The 16,866-nt window shown below is 56.8% G+C and overlaps 1 protein-coding gene across 2 annotated transcripts; it reads right to left on the bottom strand.

Annotated features, from left to right (window-relative positions):
* Nucleotides 1-324: 324 nt before the first annotated feature.
* CCDC92B (coiled-coil domain containing 92B) lies at nucleotides 325-16,417 on the bottom strand. 2 transcript variants are annotated; one of them, XM_077787650.2, is made up of 4 exons: nucleotides 16,303-16,417; nucleotides 11,354-11,507; nucleotides 9,200-9,247; nucleotides 325-7,618 (listed from the first exon to the last, which is right to left on the bottom strand). In XM_077787650.2, exons 1-4 carry the CDS (start codon nucleotides 16,345-16,347, stop codon nucleotides 6,993-6,995), a joined length of 873 nt encoding a protein of 290 aa, XP_077643776.2. In that variant the 5' UTR covers nucleotides 16,348-16,417; the 3' UTR covers nucleotides 325-6,992. The 2 variants fall into 2 exon arrangements, with proteins under 2 accessions (XP_077643776.2, XP_085413288.1); XM_085557162.1 differs by lacking the exon at nucleotides 16,303-16,417 and adding an exon at nucleotides 13,251-16,001.
* Nucleotides 16,418-16,866: the final 449 nt, after the last annotated feature.

The raw sequence follows: 16,866 nt of genomic DNA, 5'->3' as shown, positions 1-16,866 counted from the left end.
TGTGTGTGCCCGTCTCATGTGTACCGTCCCCGCGTGTGCCCGTCCTGTGTGTGCCGGCCCCGCGTGTGCCCGTCCTGTGTGTGCCCGTCCCATGTGTACCGTCCCCGCGTGTGTCCGTCCCGCGTGTGTCCGTCCCCGCGTGTGCCCGTCCCGGCTGCCCGGCACACTGCGCCCGGCGTTCGTGGAGCCGCAGGGAGCGGGGCAGGGAAGGGACCCCGGTTCCGCTGCCGTGCCGTGGGCTCGGACCCCTTCCCGCAGGGCAGGCTGCCCCAGGCCCCCTTGGTACCGAGCAGGTTGTATTTGTTCAACAGGAGTCCGCAGCCGTGGGGAGAAATGTTGGGAAAATTTTTAATTGTAACAAGTAATTTTTTTACCTATTAAAAAAACCAACCAAACAAAAACAAAAAGACAACAAAAACACAACCAAAGCAAAGCAAAAATTCCAGCCAATCTTTCTTAAAAAAGGATGCTCTTTTAACGTTTGATCTTTGTAACTTTCAAGCCTAACCAACAAGAAGGGATATTTAGTCCATGAAACACATAGTAGCTAACAAGCAAACTGTAAGTGATGGCCATGTGTTAGAAAAACAAAGTTTAGTGCTTGACATGATACAGTGATCTAAGAACTGGGGGAGGGAGTTAGCATAGCTTGGGAGGAAGGATGTAACCACTAAGAATGGACATAAAGAGTGCAGAATTTATGGGCCACAAGGACATTTGGCAGGACTCCCAAGATAAGGAATAACTCAGTGGTTATGCTGAAATCAGCTCCAAATGAGTAGAAGGTAATTCTGGTGGGGTGGGAGTGTGGCCATCAACCCACAGACCACTGATGCTAGAAACCAACTGACCCAAAAGAAGAGAAAGACTAATCAGCATGGGAAGCAGGGAATCATTAAGCAATAGAGAATACTAATTAATAAGAGGAGTCCGAAATTTGTAAAAATGTATGAATTGTTAGATGTGTTGATAATTGCCATACATGCTAGGTGGAACAATCCCCCATGTACCCAACGCTGATAATGTCAACTTTCTAATCAAACAAAGTGATTGCAGGGGTTATTTCCATTTCTCTGTGTCCTTCCCAGTCTGGCCTTGAACACTTCCAAGAATGGGACAGCCACAGCTTCTCTGGCCAACCTGTGCCAGGCCCTCCCCAGCCTCACAGGGAACAATTCCTCCCTGATATCCCATCTAACCCTGCCCTCTGGCAGTGGGAAGCCATTCCTCCTTGGCCTGGCATGCCAGATCTGATTATGATGCCCCCATCTACCTGCAGTCCCCCTGTAAGAACTGGGGTATCACTCTGAGGACTCCCCAGAGCTGTGGAAGAGCTCTGGAGGAGTGAGGTAGGAGCCAGTCCTGGGACAGAGACAGAGATGCTTCTGGTTTGTGGCTGGAGGCCCTGCATTCTGGGGTAGGACAGTACCACCCTGCAGATTTCAGTATCTTTATTAAGAAAAAGGCATATTACAACAACTTCTAAAGTACAGCTCCATACTCTAGTCTCTGGGTGTTAACACAATCTGAAAAGCACTTGGTTAAAAAGCAAAGTCAACATGAGTATCATCCTGGCAAAAAACAGTGACGCGTAGCAAAATGAACATTCAAATGAAGCAGAGCAGGGTCAAACCTTTGGCATCTGTCCCCCTGTGGCGGTGCCCCCCAGCACGAGGCACAGGCATTTATTGTTCTCACTGAGTTCACAAACTCAGCCAAGGACAATATTTTTGCTCCGGAGAAACCACAGCTGCTCTGGGACCAGGGGAGCTGAGAGCAGAAGTGCTGCCCTCCTCACCTCTCTGCCAGAGCCCTGCCGGGGCTCCCAGCACAGCTCTGGCCAGGCAGAGGTGATGTCCCCACTCCACTGGGGTGACAGTGGCCTTGAAACACAGACAGGGCTCATCCTTGGGGGCCAAGGGGGTGCAGCTCAGAGCTGTACCCACAGCCCCTGGGCAGAGAGGGTCTGCTGCTTCAGACATGCAAAGCTTTGGGGCATTCCCAGGGCCTGATAGTCTAACTCCTGTGATAATTGCAACAACAGGAAAGGGGAGCTCTCTTGTAAGCTGCGAGATGACTAAAATCTATCGGGAAGAGCCAGGAGGCAGAACCACACCCTGGCCAGGGAGGGCCAGGCACCGTTTGGGTGTGGGCTCGGTGCACCTCTCACACACCGGCAGCTTCTCCCCCTGCTCCTGCCCGAACGTGCGAGGAAGGGGAGGGTGAGATGAAGGGATTGGATGTGGTGGCAGAATCGAGTGTCACCCTCTGTGTCCTGCCCAGAGGCACCATCCCTTCATAGGGCTGGGACAGCAGTGTCCCTGCAGGGCCCGGGCTGGCAAGGAGGAGACAGAGGCAGAAATGGGGCCCTGGCAGCAAAGGGCATCTCTGACAGCAAGGGGACACGGTGCTTTGATCCTTGTGCTTTAACTGGCCGTGGTGTCTGGTGGCTCCTCCACAGCTGCTGTGCTCATCGATCCTGAGCTCCTGCTGCTCGCCCAGCCCGCACCCGGCACTGCTGATCTTACCCACAGATCCCAGATACCTGCATGAGGCAACCTAGAGGCGTAAGGGAGTTCTCTCCCGTCCTGTTGGCAGCCAGGCGCCGACAGTGCAAGACAGTGACAAGAACAGGCGTGCAGCGAGGCGGCTGCAGCGTCACTGCAGCCAGACTGGCTCGTCAGGGCTGCTGGGACATGAGGGCTGGTGTTCTAGCAAAGGCAGGATGGTGTGGCTTCATTGGGGCAGCAGGAGCCACTTCACAAGGCTGTGCACAAGGACTCTGAAATGTTCACCTAACCCCCAAAAATCAAAGTCCCTTGTTGTGCTGCTGATTTACCTTCCTAGTGTGTAGAGCTTGGGGAGAGCTTGGGAAAAGCAGAGCAATCCTTTCACACTGCTGGCTCCAGCCACTGCAGGCAGGATGTTTCTTGCTGTGTCACCGCTACCGCTCCTGGGCACCCAGCAAAGAGCACCCTGCGTCCCTGCAGAGCACCCACCAGCTGGGCCGTGAACCTGGCTTTGCCTGCCACAGGCGACTCACAGAACTGCCCCCGGCAAGCCAGCAGGGCCTGGCCCCAGTTCCGACTGTCTCAGCACACAGCCAAACAGCAGTGGGAAGGTTGGGAGCCTAGTGGGGATGGGAAGAACACGGCTGGGAGTGCTTAGATTAGCCCTAGCAAACACATTCAGAAAATATGGCTTTTTAGTTAACAGAGTCAAGAAGAAGAACTTCCTGACTAATCTGCCCAGGGTTAAATAAGTCCAGGGGAGCATGCACCCCATTGCCAGGACTGGCCCTGCCACAGCAAGTGCATCTTCCCACACCCACTGCTCACCTCACACCTGCTGCAAGGTGCATCTGAGACATCACTTTCTCAGATAGCATTAGGAAAAATAATGATAATAATAATAATAATATAACAATAATGACAATAAGGAAGAGAATATTAGCAAACCAGACACATTCAATCCATACACCTCTGCAGAGCTACAGAGCAAAAGGGGGTGCAGAGGAGAGGAGCCCGGCTGTTAGTCTGTAGACAGCTCTCAGCACGTGCTGGTTTACACACACAAGACGTTGTTTAACAACCGAGCGTTATTGCTATGCTTCCATGTCCAGTGTAATCATTAACCTTTACGAGTCACATCAAACACTGCCCGTTCCATCGGTGCTGGCGGCGGCGCTCCTCAGTCTGTGCTTTCAGGCGCGCGGCGCAGGTGGAAGCTGTGTGCGCCCTTTGGACTCCCGAGGAGTGCAGAGCACAGATTAAATGCACCTACAGGCCCCTGTTGCACCTTACAGGCTAAGGGCAAGCTTACAGTGCGAGGTGGGGAGTCTATGAGAGACCCCCGCTCCAGGAGGGGAGGGCAGGCCCTGCCTGGGCCCCAGTGGCTCTCAGGCTCCTGGTGGCTCCAGCAGCCTTCTCAGTAAAAAATGGGAATACTGTCTTTTTGATTTTTTTTATCATTTTGATCTCTTTGATCATTTTATATAAATACAAAGATTAAAATAATTTATCTCAACATTATTTCTATTACAATCATACAGTATTTTCCCTTCAAAACAAGTGCATGTATGTGTGTGTATATATATATATATATATATAAGTGTATATATAGTATCTCTAGAGCTTCCCTCCCCCCTAAGAAAAGCAGCAGTGACTGAAGCAGGTACAGCACGCAAGAGCTGATCCTTCCTGCTCCAAGGCAAATGTGCCCAAGGAAAAGTGCAGGGCTCACCCTGACAACTAATTTCCAAGCACATTACATTGGCATGAAGGGGGGAACTGGGGTGCTTGCTCTCCATCCCTTTGGGAACCCCCCTCGCTGCAGGCGGCTTTGTGCCCGCCCGGGGCTCCAGACCTGCCCAGCTGCCCGCCCGCACCGGGAGCACCGGGGAGGGACCGGCATGGGGCACTGGAATGAGATCAACTCCTTGAGCAAGCTGCTAATTACTGGTGGAGAGGAAAGGGCCCTGCAGCGCAGACAGGGTTGCTTCATTTACATACTAGGCACTACGGATGATGATTGCTAGGAAGGTATTTACACAGGAGAAGGATCATACTTCTCCCTCCACTTTTCAATGCTCAGTCATAAACACCATGATCTCACGAAGAAGTTTGTAATAAAGATGCAACATACTGTGTCTATCAGGATTGTCTAGGAAGGATGGGAAGCGGCTGTGCACATCACAGCTGCAGCAACAGCCAAGCACACAGGGACAGGCATTGCCTTTTTCACCCTGCGACAGGAGAGACAGATCCGCAGTAGAACCTCCCAGAACCTGAGAGAAACAGCAATTTCCAGAGGCCAACAGTGCCTCATGGGTGCAGCACTCCGACGCCGGAGCCCTGGGGCTGCTCCCCTCGCCAACCTCCCCTCGCTGCCCTGTGGGTGGGGGACAGCAGGGCCCCAGCACAGCCAGCTCAGCCTGGAGCTGGGGCTGGCAGAGCCGGCAGGGCCACCCGGCAGGGAGCATTCTGCAGCCTTGCTGGGGAGCTCGGGGCTTTGCTCCCGGCGCTCAGAGCCCAGCGGGCGTTACCAGAGCCCCTGTGCTGCCCTGCACATGCCCAACCTGTGCGGGCAACCGGGGCATGTGCAGCTCCGCAGCCACGGCCGAGCGCCCTGCCGGAGCTCCTGCAGCCTCCCCGGCTGCGGCAGGCTGGGGGCTCAGGGGCTCTGTGCCGCCAAGGAGCAGCTCCAGATGCCTCGGCGGCTGCAGACATTTCCCACTAGAGCTCTCATGGCCCGGAGCTGCACACCTCTGCTGGCTTCAGGCCAGGCTGCTGCCTGAGCGCTGTGAGGGGGGCCCTGCCCAGCGTGGCTTTGCTGGGCACTTTCCCAAACCCAGGGGTGTGTTAGGGACCGTGGGAGCAGCTGGGGAGTCCCTAGCCTCAGGGGTGCCCTGGGAGACCACGAGGGGTCTTGCCCTCCAAAGCCTGACTAGTCACATAACAGCCAAAGAAAAAGTACAAAAGCTGCTAATTTCTGTCCTGCTAGTGCAGCTCATATGCTTTGGGGTTTGTTTTTACCAAAGAGCTGGTTGGCGACTGCTGCTGTCAATCTCATAAAGCATTTTAATAGAGTATATAAATATTGAACTACAAAAATAGACAGCTCTGACTGCGCGGGCACACTGAGGGTGAGAGCAGGCAGGCCAAACCTCGCTAGTCTATGAGGGTGATGTCTTTCAAGAGATGTCAAACTGAACTGGAAGGAAACAGGGTCTGATGTCACCCTGCAGCTCCCTCCTGCCCACACCAGCCGCGGAGGCAGTGAGGGTCCTGCGGGAGGCTGCTGCCCACCAGCCTGGCAGGGCTGCAGGCAGGGGCCGAGTCCTGGCTGGGCCAGCCAGGCTGGCAGCCCCCATGCCAGGGCAAAACCTGCTCCTTGAGCTGCCCTGAGCAGGTCCGGCAGCACCGGGGCAGAGTGGCCTTTGCCCTGCCTGGCCGCCAGAGCCTTCTCCTCCCTGCGCTGTTTCACAATACCCCGGGAGTGATTGTAAAACTGAGTTTGGCTGGAAATGGGGTGAGGCTGCCCCAACGGGGCAAAGGCAGCTGTAGGGCCGCTGTGCTGAGAAGGATGGGAGGCAATGGGGGAGGACCGGGGACTGCTCAGCCCTCAGCAGCAAGCCCAGACCTGGCTGTGGGTGTGACTGCGATCCAAAATGCTGGTGCTGAGGAGAGCCCTGTGCAGGGGGCACAGGGTGCAGCCCTGCTCCAGCAGCACTTGGAGCCCGGCTGCAGCGGCCGAGGAGCCACTGAGTGTCCAGCAGGACTGCCAGTCTCGGCACTTCTCCAGCTGCCTTGTCCGAGTCCTGTGTGTGAATGTGATAAGGGGAAATCTGTGCTGGAGACAGCCAAACCGCTGCACAGGGGAGCGTGGGACAGGCCTGGCCAGCACAGCAGCACTGTCCTTGCGGAAGGGGATCCCTCCGTCCCACACGGATCGACCTCATTCAGCTGTCTGCGTTCTGGAGAACCTTCCTGGTGATGTCCTGAGCCCTCTGCAGTGCCCGGTGCCGGTGATGGCCAGGGCTGGAGCCGGGCTGGGCTCATCCCGCAGTGCCGAGCCATGTGCTGTACAGCCTACTGCTGCTGCACACCCACCCCCCGCAGCCGGGCCAGGGAACGCAACCCGGCGCCCACTCTGAGGCAGCAGCAACATCAGGAAAATCTCCTTTCAAAAATGCTTCCTCTTCTTTCTTTCTTTCTTTCTCTCTGTTTTTCCTCTCAAGCTCCGGACAGGCGCTCGGACGTGTCTCCTTCACAGCCCGGGTGCTGGATGTTCCCTTGTCCCGCAGCATCGCGGGCAGCATCCCTGGCTGAGCCCTTTCGGGCAGAGGGGACCCTCCCTGGCTGCCGGCGGGCGGGAGGTGCGTGCAGGGCTCCGCTCTCGGCTCCACCGAGGGGATGGGGGAAGGAGCCGCGGCCGGCCCGCCCCGGTGCCGCCGGGCTCAGCCCTTCCCGGCCGCGCCGTCCCCTCGCCGCCTACTCCTGGGCTCGGGGGGCTCCGTGGGCACCGGACCCCTGCCGCCGGCTGGGCTCGCCCTTGGCCGGCCCGGCCCTGCCCGCCGGCTCCTGCGGGGGCTGCCGGGGGTGCCGCTGGCCCCGGGGGGCGGCGGCGGCCGGGGCGCGGGGCTGGCCCGGGAGCTGCGGCGGCGGGCGCTGCGTGTAGAGGAACAGCGCCGGGTCGGGCATGGCATCGTGCTCCTCCGGCGCGGGGTCCCGGCGCCGGGCGCCGTCCCCGGGCGGGTGCCGAGCCCGGTGGCCGCGGCGCCGGGGCCGCGCCTCGGCCGGGGGCTGCTCGGGGGGCGGCCGCCCGCCTGCCCGCGGGCCCGGCAGCCGCTGGGCCGTGGCGTGCAGCTGCAGGGAGAGGTAGGCGGCCGCCTCCGTCTGCTTCTGCAGCTCCGTGTCGAGGATGGTGACGCGGTGGCTCCGGCGCTTCAGCTCCTCCAGGAACCGGCGCTCCTTGCTGCGGAGGCTGGACCGCAGCGCGGCCACCAGCGTCTCCTTGTGCTGCAGCTCCTTGCGCAGCTCCAGGTTGTCCTTCTCCTTCTCCTGCAGCTGGGCCTCCATCGCCCGGCACTTCTCCTCCAGCTCGCGGTCCAGGACGTCTGTAGGTCAAGGCACAGAGAGGTCAGGAGGGGGAGCGGGGCTCAGCCTTGCTGCTCCTGGCAGGTCCCCGCACGCTCCCAGCATGGACGTGGCTGCTGCCCACTCCATGGTGCCAGCATGTCCCAGCAGTGCCATTGAGGCTGCTTGGGTGCTGCTTGAAGCTGTGAGAGAACTCCCTGTGAGCTGCCCGAGCACGGGCTCACTGCCAGTGCAGGCACAGGAACCCCAGCACTGGCCGCTGGCACAGTGCCACGTTTAACACCCAAATGCGGGGTGGCAGCAAAAGGCAGTGTCAGTGGAGGATGTTGTTGCCATGGAACCTGCTGCCTCTACCTTGCTGCAGTTTTAAAATTTCCCTAGGTAAGTAGTTTTTCACCCTAAAAGTGACTTTGAATGTGTGCAGAGGGTGTGGGGGAGCACACAGGCTGGAAGAGAAAAGGAATTGGCGCAGGGAAACCATCAGCCCAACTTTGGAGGGACTTTTGGCCTCAAGCCGTGGGACTCCAAAGCCTAGTTAGCCAGGATGGAGATGCTGATCCAAGATTACAGAGGAATTGGGCTGCGCTCAGCAGGGAAGGAGCCTCCATCCTGGGACAAGGGAGCGAGTTCTAGGGAATGCTGTCCTGGGGCAGGATGGCCAGGCACCTTGGGGAATTCGCAGCTTGGGCTTCAAGGACCAAGCCCAGTGGGCAGCAGGAGGGCTGAGGAGTCCTGACCCCAGCCCTGGCTGCCTGCTCCAGCACCCAGCCCTTGGCAGGGTGCAGGCTGGCACCTGCCTGCACTCCCTGGCCTGCCCAGGCCTGCTCCCATCCTCTGCAATAATCTGCTTTTTATGATGTGATTGGCAGCTGCTTACAGCCTCAGCTCCTCAGTGTTTCTGCAGCTTTATAATGAGGTTTAGGGAGGCGGTTGCAGGCAGTAATTATTGCATGAATGGCATTAGGAGAGCAATCATTTGATGGCATTGTAAATGAGCTGCTGTCCCATAAATGTGGCAAAGTGATTGTGTAGCTCTAAAAGGCTGAAGGATGGGCAGGCACGATGGGTGATGCTGAGCTGTGGCTGGTGACACCCCGATGGCACCTGGTGGGTTGGGCACCAGGCCCTCAGCCAGAAATGCCCACGGGTACAGAGAAGGGACCCCTGGCTCCATGGAAGGGGCTGGGAGTTGGGAATTCCCATTGAGCCAGCCATGGCACTGCGTCAGGGACCCCGCTGGCCCCATGAGAGCAGCCCACACCCATCCTGGGACCGGCTGCCCTGGCACCGAGGACAGAGCACAGGCTGGGGCTCGGTGCCAGGGACCGTGCCCAGGCAGCGCCAGGGAGGAGTTTCAGTTCCATCTGTGGGACAGAGGAAGGAGAGGAGCCAGGCTGCTCACAGAGCAGCCTCTGCCGGCCACGGGGCTCCCGGGCATCACCAGAGTTACTGCTGCCAGGAGCTGTGCACGCTGCCTGCCCAGTCCTGCCCTCAGCCAGGTCCCTGTCCCTCCCTGCAGCCCTGATGGGCCCCTCTGGCCACAGGCTCTTCTGCACCCACACCTGCTCCCCCGTACCTTGTGCCCAAAGCTGTGCTCTTACCTTGTTGGCGGGCCTCCAGCTCTTTCATCTCCAGGTCATGGGTGAGCTCTGGAAGAGAAATCCAGCAGGACTGAGGAGGAGCATCCCACCCATTCTGTGCTCCCCAAGTCTTCCTCTGCTCCCTTTGGGGCACTGGACACAACTGTGGCTGCAGTGCTCTCTGCCCAGCCCTCAAGGGAGTGTGGCTATCTTGGAGCACTAGCCACAGGCTGAGCAAAAATAGGCAATTCTGGCAATTTATATGTTATTAAGCAGCCTCATGGCCAAGACATCGTCTGCAGGATGCTCTGCTCCTCTGACAATGCCTTTCCTTTTTCTAAAAGAATTGCTGAACCATTTTCAGTGCTGTAAACCAAGAAAAGAGCAGAGCAATGGATTGAAAATAGACCAAAGCATAAGCTTCCACCCAAAGCATTGCAAAATTTACTGCTCCAGGCTGATCGTTGCCTCTGCAGGTGACGCAAGCGGGGACGGCCCCTTCCCAGCACGATGTGCGTGCAGGAGGATGCTGCCCTGCTCCAGGGCAATGTGGAACTTCCAAATCCCTTCCAAATCTCAGGAGCTGCAGTACCTACCTGCCTGCTCAGCCCCAGCAAGCTGCCTCCTCTCTGCTGCCCTTTGCCTGCTCGCTGTCTAGCCCCCTGCTACAGCACCAGGTCACAAAGGGCAGCTCAGGGACCTTCTGGAATTCACTTTACCCTGCACTCTTGCAGACAGTCCCTTTTGAATTAATTATCACAGCCCACACAACCACTAACAGCCCTGAGCAGAGGAAAAGAGCAGTAGCAGCAGCATACAGCTGTTTGGGGGCTATTTTTGCTCCTGAAAATGAGTTCAAATGGTTAAACTTTGGCCTACATTTTTCTTTTAATCTGCTTTTGTGTTGACTCTAATCCCATCACTGCCATCCTTCTGAAACCCAAGCTTGTCTCAGGCTGCTCTGCCTGTCTGTCTTGGAAAACAAATCTGTAGTGAGAAGGCAGAAGTACCTGAGACCATAATGCAGTTTCTGGAAAGCATTCAGCACTCTCGACTGCCCCAGTGGGAATCAATGGCCATTGTGCTATTTTTCTGAAGCTAAAATAATACATCTGGAGTCTCAGATATATTTCAAATGCAAACCAAAGCAGATGCCTATTTCCAAAGAAATCATCCTGCTGAGCAAGTGTAGGGATGATGCACAGGTTGGGGTCCCAGTTTCTGTTCTGGAGCCAAGGTGCTGGTGCTGATCTGCTTCAGTACCATCCCCATGACCCCTGAGGGGCAGCTGAGAAGCACCTCTGTGGGAGAGAGAGCCTTTCCCACAGGGATACCTCAGAGAGACCAAGGGAATAGTGAAAAAGCCAGAAACAACAGTGCCAGGGCAGCAAGCAAGGCTCCACAGGGCCACATTGAGGAAAAACTGACTTAAAGACTACTCTCCTCCTGCAAACAGCCCCCCAGATAATGACACTCAAATGTCAGGGAAGTCTCCTTAAAACTGCCCAGAGGCTGCCTGGCAGTCCTGGCAGAACCACACACCTCACCCAGGAGGACTGGACCCCTCTGGTCAGATATGACTGTCCTTGGGTCACACTGGGAAGTGGAGATCACCCATGCAGTGGGCTCATTTCAGGCCATGGGGACAGGTCTCTCAGGTTTGATTTCGGCAGGAGAACCCCACTGTCTCGCCTGCCTAAAGAGGCCATAGATGAAAACATTAAAACAATGAAACAGAACAGCAAAAGCTCAGAAAGGATGGAGAAAAATAACCAATTTTATCAGTGCAGACATTTCTTTGTTTCCCAGGAACCTGGGAGACTGGGAGGCTGGAAGACAAGGAATAATTAGCTATGGCTGAATTATTGATGAGAGCAGCAGCACAAGCTGGAATGAGTTCCAGTGGTGGCAGAAGGCTGGGCAGCCGTCACTCCTGCAGGGGTGGCTGAGGGGAGTGTGACACTGCTGCAGCAGGGCTGTGGGGACAGCTGTGCACCCGCAGCACAGCTGGGCAGGGCCCCAGCCTGCACTGCAGCCTCTCTGTCCTGCCGAGCGCCCGAGTGAGCACCCCGGGCTGCCAGCAGGAGCTTCCTGCCCAAGGTGCCAGCAGGAGCTTCCTGCCCAAGGTGCTCTGTGAGCACCCAGCTCCACTCCCCATGCCGCCCCAGCGCTCACCTGTGCAGTGCTTCTGCAAGCGGAGGATCTCCAGGTGCAGGTCGTGGAGCAGCTCCATCTGCTCCTTCTTCAGGAAAGCGATGTGCCGCTGCACACTCTGGATCTGGTGCTCCAGGGACACGGTCTCCATCGCAACCAAATTCCCAGTCCAGGCCTGCAGGGAGTGGAGGTGGCTGGTGATCAAACAGCAGTGTGCTGGGCTTGTGAGGGGCAGAGCTCCTCACAGAGGTGCAGGGTGGTGCCTCCCCTCCTCAACCCTCTCCACGGGGACTGTGTGGGCAGAGCAGCCCTGCCCAGCTGATGCCCAGGGAATGGCCTCAGCCCTCTCACCTTCCAGTGCCTCTGGGGCCAGCTCCTGGCCTGCCTGCTCAGACTGCACAGGCAGAAAATCCTGCTGCATGAACCCTGGCATCATAGCACGCCTGTCTGTTCTGAATTTGGCCCTAGGAAATACTTTATCACTGAGTAGGATGCATCTGGGACAGGATTGCTCCTCGTTGTCCCCAGGTGGGAGTTGCACAAGAGACAATTTTGGCTCTCACTTGACAAGCCCCACGTTACACAGCAGCAAGTGCAGCGAGCGATCCAGCACATGAAAAATACAATATGCTCTGTCTAACCCGATCAGCACTGCATGGCGGGGAGAGTCATGCTGCCTTCCAGAAAAAGGAACATCTTCCCTGGTAATTTGCCTGGCAGACGAGAGCTGCTGTCAGGCTGTGCCAGGGTGCTGAGCTGGGCTGGGGGTCTGTCCCCACACCATCGATGGCCGTAGCAAAGCAGCTGCAAAAGCTGCCCACCTGTTCTTCTGCACAGAGAGGTAAAAATAGCCCCTGAAAGAACCCTTTATGCCAGCAAATACCATTTTGTGGTGTGTGGAATCTGTCCTTGCTCCCTACACACAGCCCAGAAGGAGGGAAGCGGCAGCAAATCAAGGTAACCTGGCAGAGTGGCTGGACTCAATGACCTGAGAGGTTTTTCCAAACTAAATGATTGTATGGGGAGATGCTGTACCACAAGCCTGAGGGATGGAGTGCATCATTCTGTCCCTGGGCACCTGCTTCCCACATCTGACTCTAGTTTTCCCTCTACAGAAACTGCAGAACCACTGTGGCTCACTGTTCCAGCACCCCTGGCATGGTCACATAGGGCATTTTGCAATTCCTGCAGCCAGAATGCATTTAAGGTCAATCCCTCAGTAAGTGGTCTTGGCAGTGCTCCAAGGTCAAAGCTTTGTTCCAGCCAAAGGCTGTGTAGATTTGTGACAATTCTACAATCAGGTCTCCATGTTCCTGTATTTGATGAGGTGGGGGTGCAGGCTGGTTGGGGACAGCTGAGCACCCACCCTGCTGGCAAAGAAATGATCCAAAGTGCATTGTCCTGTAGTTGTCCTTATGGAAAGTGTCAAACCCAGCTGTGCCAGGGGCTGGGGCTGGCTGGGCAATCCTCCTTGGAGGACCATATGTCCTGAAGCCAGTGCAAGAGTTATGGGAGTTATTTGGCATTTGCCAGAGACCAGGAATGCAAACTACACCATGGGTACATCCTCCTGCCAGCCCTGGCCAGGATGGGCTGAGCTTCTTGATGGGAGTTGTGTTCCTCATCTCAGGAAACATCAGAAAGTAGGTTGGTCAAAGCCCAGGGGACACATACTGCTATTTTCAAGCACTTTGTTCTGTCTAGTAGAAATGTCTTTAGTAGAAATGGCTGCAATTTTTCCATTGAACTTTCCCTTCTCCCCTTAAGTAGGATATTGTTTTCTTTTTTTTTAAGCAATGAAAATATTTTCCTTTGAAAATAGTTGATAGATTTCAAGCAGCAAAAAAAGTCAAAGAAAAAAAAAATCTGAAATTGAGATCTGTCTCTAATTTGGAAGCTAAGAGCCTTCATAATTTACCTGTGCATGTGGGAAGAGATGTTTGTCTCCAGAATTGCAATGGGAAGTCCTTAGTGGGTTTGAATCAGCTTTGCCTGTCCAACATGACTTTAATGTTTTCTCTTGAGGAGCAGCTCTCAGCTTGTGGCAGGAACATCTGCAGCCCCACAGGGCGGAGCAAGCACCTTGTTTTGTTTAGCCATGAACCTCCCACCAGTACTAAGGGCATGGAGCAAGGCAGGGGTGGGACACAGAGGCAAGCAGGGCGGGAGCTGCCTTCACTGGAAATGAGGACAATGCTGGAAACAGTCGTGCTGCTGCTAAGAGCAGTGAGGGGAAGAGCTCTCCAGGGATTCCAGGGACCTGAGGCTGCTTCTGTTCACCATTTGCAGCCCCGTGGGAGGGCCATGTTGTCCCCTCTGCAGGTCACACAGCTCTGCCTCACAGGTGATGATGCAACAGCCACAGCTGTTAAGGAAGATGCAATCTCATCCTGAGGCTTCAGTAACATCAGTGTTGGAGTGTCCCTAATTTTACCAGAGGGCAGTAGATGAGCATTTGCATCACCAAGGCAGTGTCCACCTTTTACCCCAAGGGAGTTCAGAACCAAACTCTCAACAGCTGGCATCCTCCCTCCAATGCTTCTGAAGGCAAGTGGGATTGCAGGAGCATCCTGAGCCTTTAGTTTGAAGTGTGCCTTCTGTCATTCACACAGTTCGAGCCTGGGCGGTGTTGGGAGTTAATAAGGATTAGCCGCTGCTGCTGGCTGATTTAACACTTCCAGGGTCACTGCAGCTCCCAGCTGGCAACACCAAAACTCCCTGTGCCGAGGGCTTCAGAACACCCACAGTGGTGATGACCAAAAGCCTGTGCAGTGAACCATGGCAGGAACTTGCACCCTGTGCCACAGACACGGGAGCCAAAGCATGATGAGTGGGGCTGTTCTTCCCACCAGCTCCTGCCCCAGGAGGTGGCAGCTCCTGGGTGAGTGTGCTCCCAAAAGGATGGTTGTACTGCACTGAACAGGGACACGGTTGGGTGCCCCCACTCTCATCCCTCCCTCGCTGCTGTAGCTGTGACTTCTCCTTTCCAGACCAGCTCTAAGATGCCAAGGCAACTGGTGGTGGAAGCTCTCACAGTGACCGTGCACTCTGTGATTTTGACGAGTTACGTATGAGGTTACAAATCTAGAAAACAATGTCATTCATAACAAAAGCCAAGAGTAAGTGATAGTAGTCCTCTTTAGCTTGATGGATGCTCTGTGCCCTTGTGCTTCTGAGAGTTGTACGTGTGCATACACAGCAGCAAAGGAGGCAGCAGTCAGGAGAGCAGTGTGGTTTGCCCCTATTCAAAGGTGACACCTACAGCCTCAGCTGGCCCCTGCTCCGTGCAGAGCTCTGGTTAAACAGTTCTCTCCAGTTTTGGGGACTGGACATCCATAGGGCTTTACTCCACCACCGAGAGCTTTGCTGGAATGAGGTTCTCTTGCCGATGCCCCAAGATTTTGAGCACAGAACTGATGAGGCAGCACTGGGCTCAGCCCTCTCCAATTCCCCACGTGGAGTGACCGTGTGCATGGTCTCGACTGCTGAGCCTTCCTGTGCACCTGCCTCTAAACCACACTTTTTTCTGCACTTCTTGTGCTTTCACTGTGCAACCATGACCTTTGGCACAAGCATATTGGGAGTCCTGATCTTCTTACAAAGTGCTGGTGGAAAACCCCAGTGAGATTTACAATTTCATCCAAATTTATCAAATTCTTATTTCACAAACAAAAATGACTGAAGCAACCTCTTGGAGCAGCTACAATGACCAATGTAGTTGCAAGTCTACCATGAGCTGATTTCCTTTGCACAGACAGGTTGATTGAGAGTTTGCTTCCAGGGCAAAACTCTGCTTAAGTCTGCTGTTCAATGTAAACCAGAATCCCAAAACTTTGACCCAAGAAAAACCCTCCATCCCAATGATGCATCTGAAAGGGGGATGCAGTATTGCATATCCACATACCTCTGAACACACACCCTCACACCATGGTCTGGCCCTTGTCTGTGATTATTATTTGCCATAAATGGCAAATTAGCTGAGAGTCAGAGGGCATGAGGTTTGCAGGAACAGGTCGATAATTTGTCCTGCTGTGGCTGCCAGCAACCCCTTCTCCATCACATTAAAACATACGCAGGAATAAACACTGATAGACACTAGAAATCCATAGTGCTTGGTATTTACAGCTCAAAGAATATGAACTGCAGCAGTGCCGCTAAGCTAGTATGTCTTTAAATGTAGGGAAATCAGGCAAGCAGGAAGCTCAGAAACTTGCAGAAGGTCACAGAGGCAGTGGCGATGCCAGGAATAGAAACCAGAGGTGAAATCCTGGCCTTGGAAAAGTCAGTGGGAAACCTTCCCTGATCTCAGCAGAGGCAGAATTACACTTGGAGTGCTGTTTGCTATTCATTATCTGTCAGTATCTATTTACAGATAAAATCAATACAGATGATGATTATAAATTATTGTTTCTTGCAATTCTCTGAGCACAACCGCCTGAAGAAAAGCCCTAGTGACGCTTGTCAAGAGGCTGCGGAGGATGAAGGCAAGTCCGTGCTTTCTCCTCCCGGCTCCAAGGGAATTCGCTATGGATCCAGCTCTGCTCCGGGAGCGGAACCGGGCCATCGCCGCCGCTCCGGGCCAATCCTCCTCCCGCCGGGGGAGCCCGTGGTGCCGCCCGCACCCTGGGGCTGGGCAGCGACACTGCCCGGTGCCGGCACCGTGCCCTGCAGCGGGCGGCAGAGCCGGGCAGAGCCGGGCAGGGCCGGGCAGGGCTGGGGGGGCCCGGCAGAGCCCGGCAGAGCCCGGCAGGGCTGGGGGGGCCCGGCAGAGCCCGGCAGGGCTCGGGGGGCCCGGCAGAGCCCGGCAGGGCTCGGGGGGCCGCGGGGACAGACCGCCGGCGGGGCCACGTACCGGGGGAAGCAACTTCTCGAACGGACCCGGCGGGGCTGCGGGCAACTTCCGCGGGGCCGCCCCGGCCCGGGGACCCCGCCCGCCCCGCGGCCCCGCGGCCCCGCGGCCGGTGCCTTACCTGGGGGGAGCGGCGGGGCCCCAAGGGGCGCCCGCTGGGCGTCATGGGGCGGCGGGGCCGGGCCGGGCCGCGCCGGGGCCGCGCCGGGGCCGCGCCGGCTCCCGCGCTGCCCGCGCTGCCTGCGGCGGCCCCGCCTCGCCCGGCCCGGCCCCGCCGCCCGTAAACAGGCGGCAACGTGACCGGAACTGGGGAGCTCCGCCGGGGCGGGCGGCGGCGGCCGCGGGCACACACCCGGCCCGGGGCCGCCGCCGGGGGAGCCGCACCGCGGCTGGGGCGCCGCTCCCCGAGACCCCCGGTGCAGCGGGGCTCAGCTCCCCGGGATCCCCGGTGCAGCGGGGCTCAGCTCCCCGGGATCCCCGGTGCAGCGGGGCTCAGCTCCCCGGGATCCCCGGTGCAGCGGGGCTCAGCTCCCCGAGACCCTCGGGGCCCCCTCCCGCTCCCCCGACCCTCCTGCGGCCGGGTGCCGCTCCCCGGGGCGCGGGGCGCGGGGCGCGGGGCGCGGGGCGCGGGGCGCGGGGCGCGGGGCGCGGGGCGCGGCTCCCTCCCCGCCGCTGTCCGCGGTGC

This window comes from Lonchura striata, chromosome 19 (assembly GCF_050655825.1).
Source record: "Lonchura striata isolate lonStrDom1 chromosome 19, ASM5065582v1, whole genome shotgun sequence".
NCBI classification, from domain to species: Eukaryota; Metazoa; Chordata; class Aves; order Passeriformes; family Estrildidae; genus Lonchura; species Lonchura striata.
The sequence above is the reverse complement of the archived record's forward strand: the minus strand, read 5'-3'. Positions and strand labels throughout refer to the sequence as shown.

Bases quoted from the DNA above. Each gene is read 5' to 3' on its own strand.
- CCDC92B (XM_077787650.2), bottom strand. From the start codon at position 16,347: ATGACGCCCAGCGGGCGCCCCTTGGGGCCCCGCCGCTCCCCCCAG. The intron at 11,508-16,302 runs GTAAGGCACCGG...CACTCCCTGCAG, and splicing joins GGCCCCGCCGCTCCCCCCAG to GCCTGGACTGGGAATTTGGT. The intron at 7,619-9,199 runs GTAAGAGCACAG...CTTGACCTACAG, and splicing joins GCTGGAGGCCCGCCAACAAG to ACGTCCTGGACCGCGAGCTG.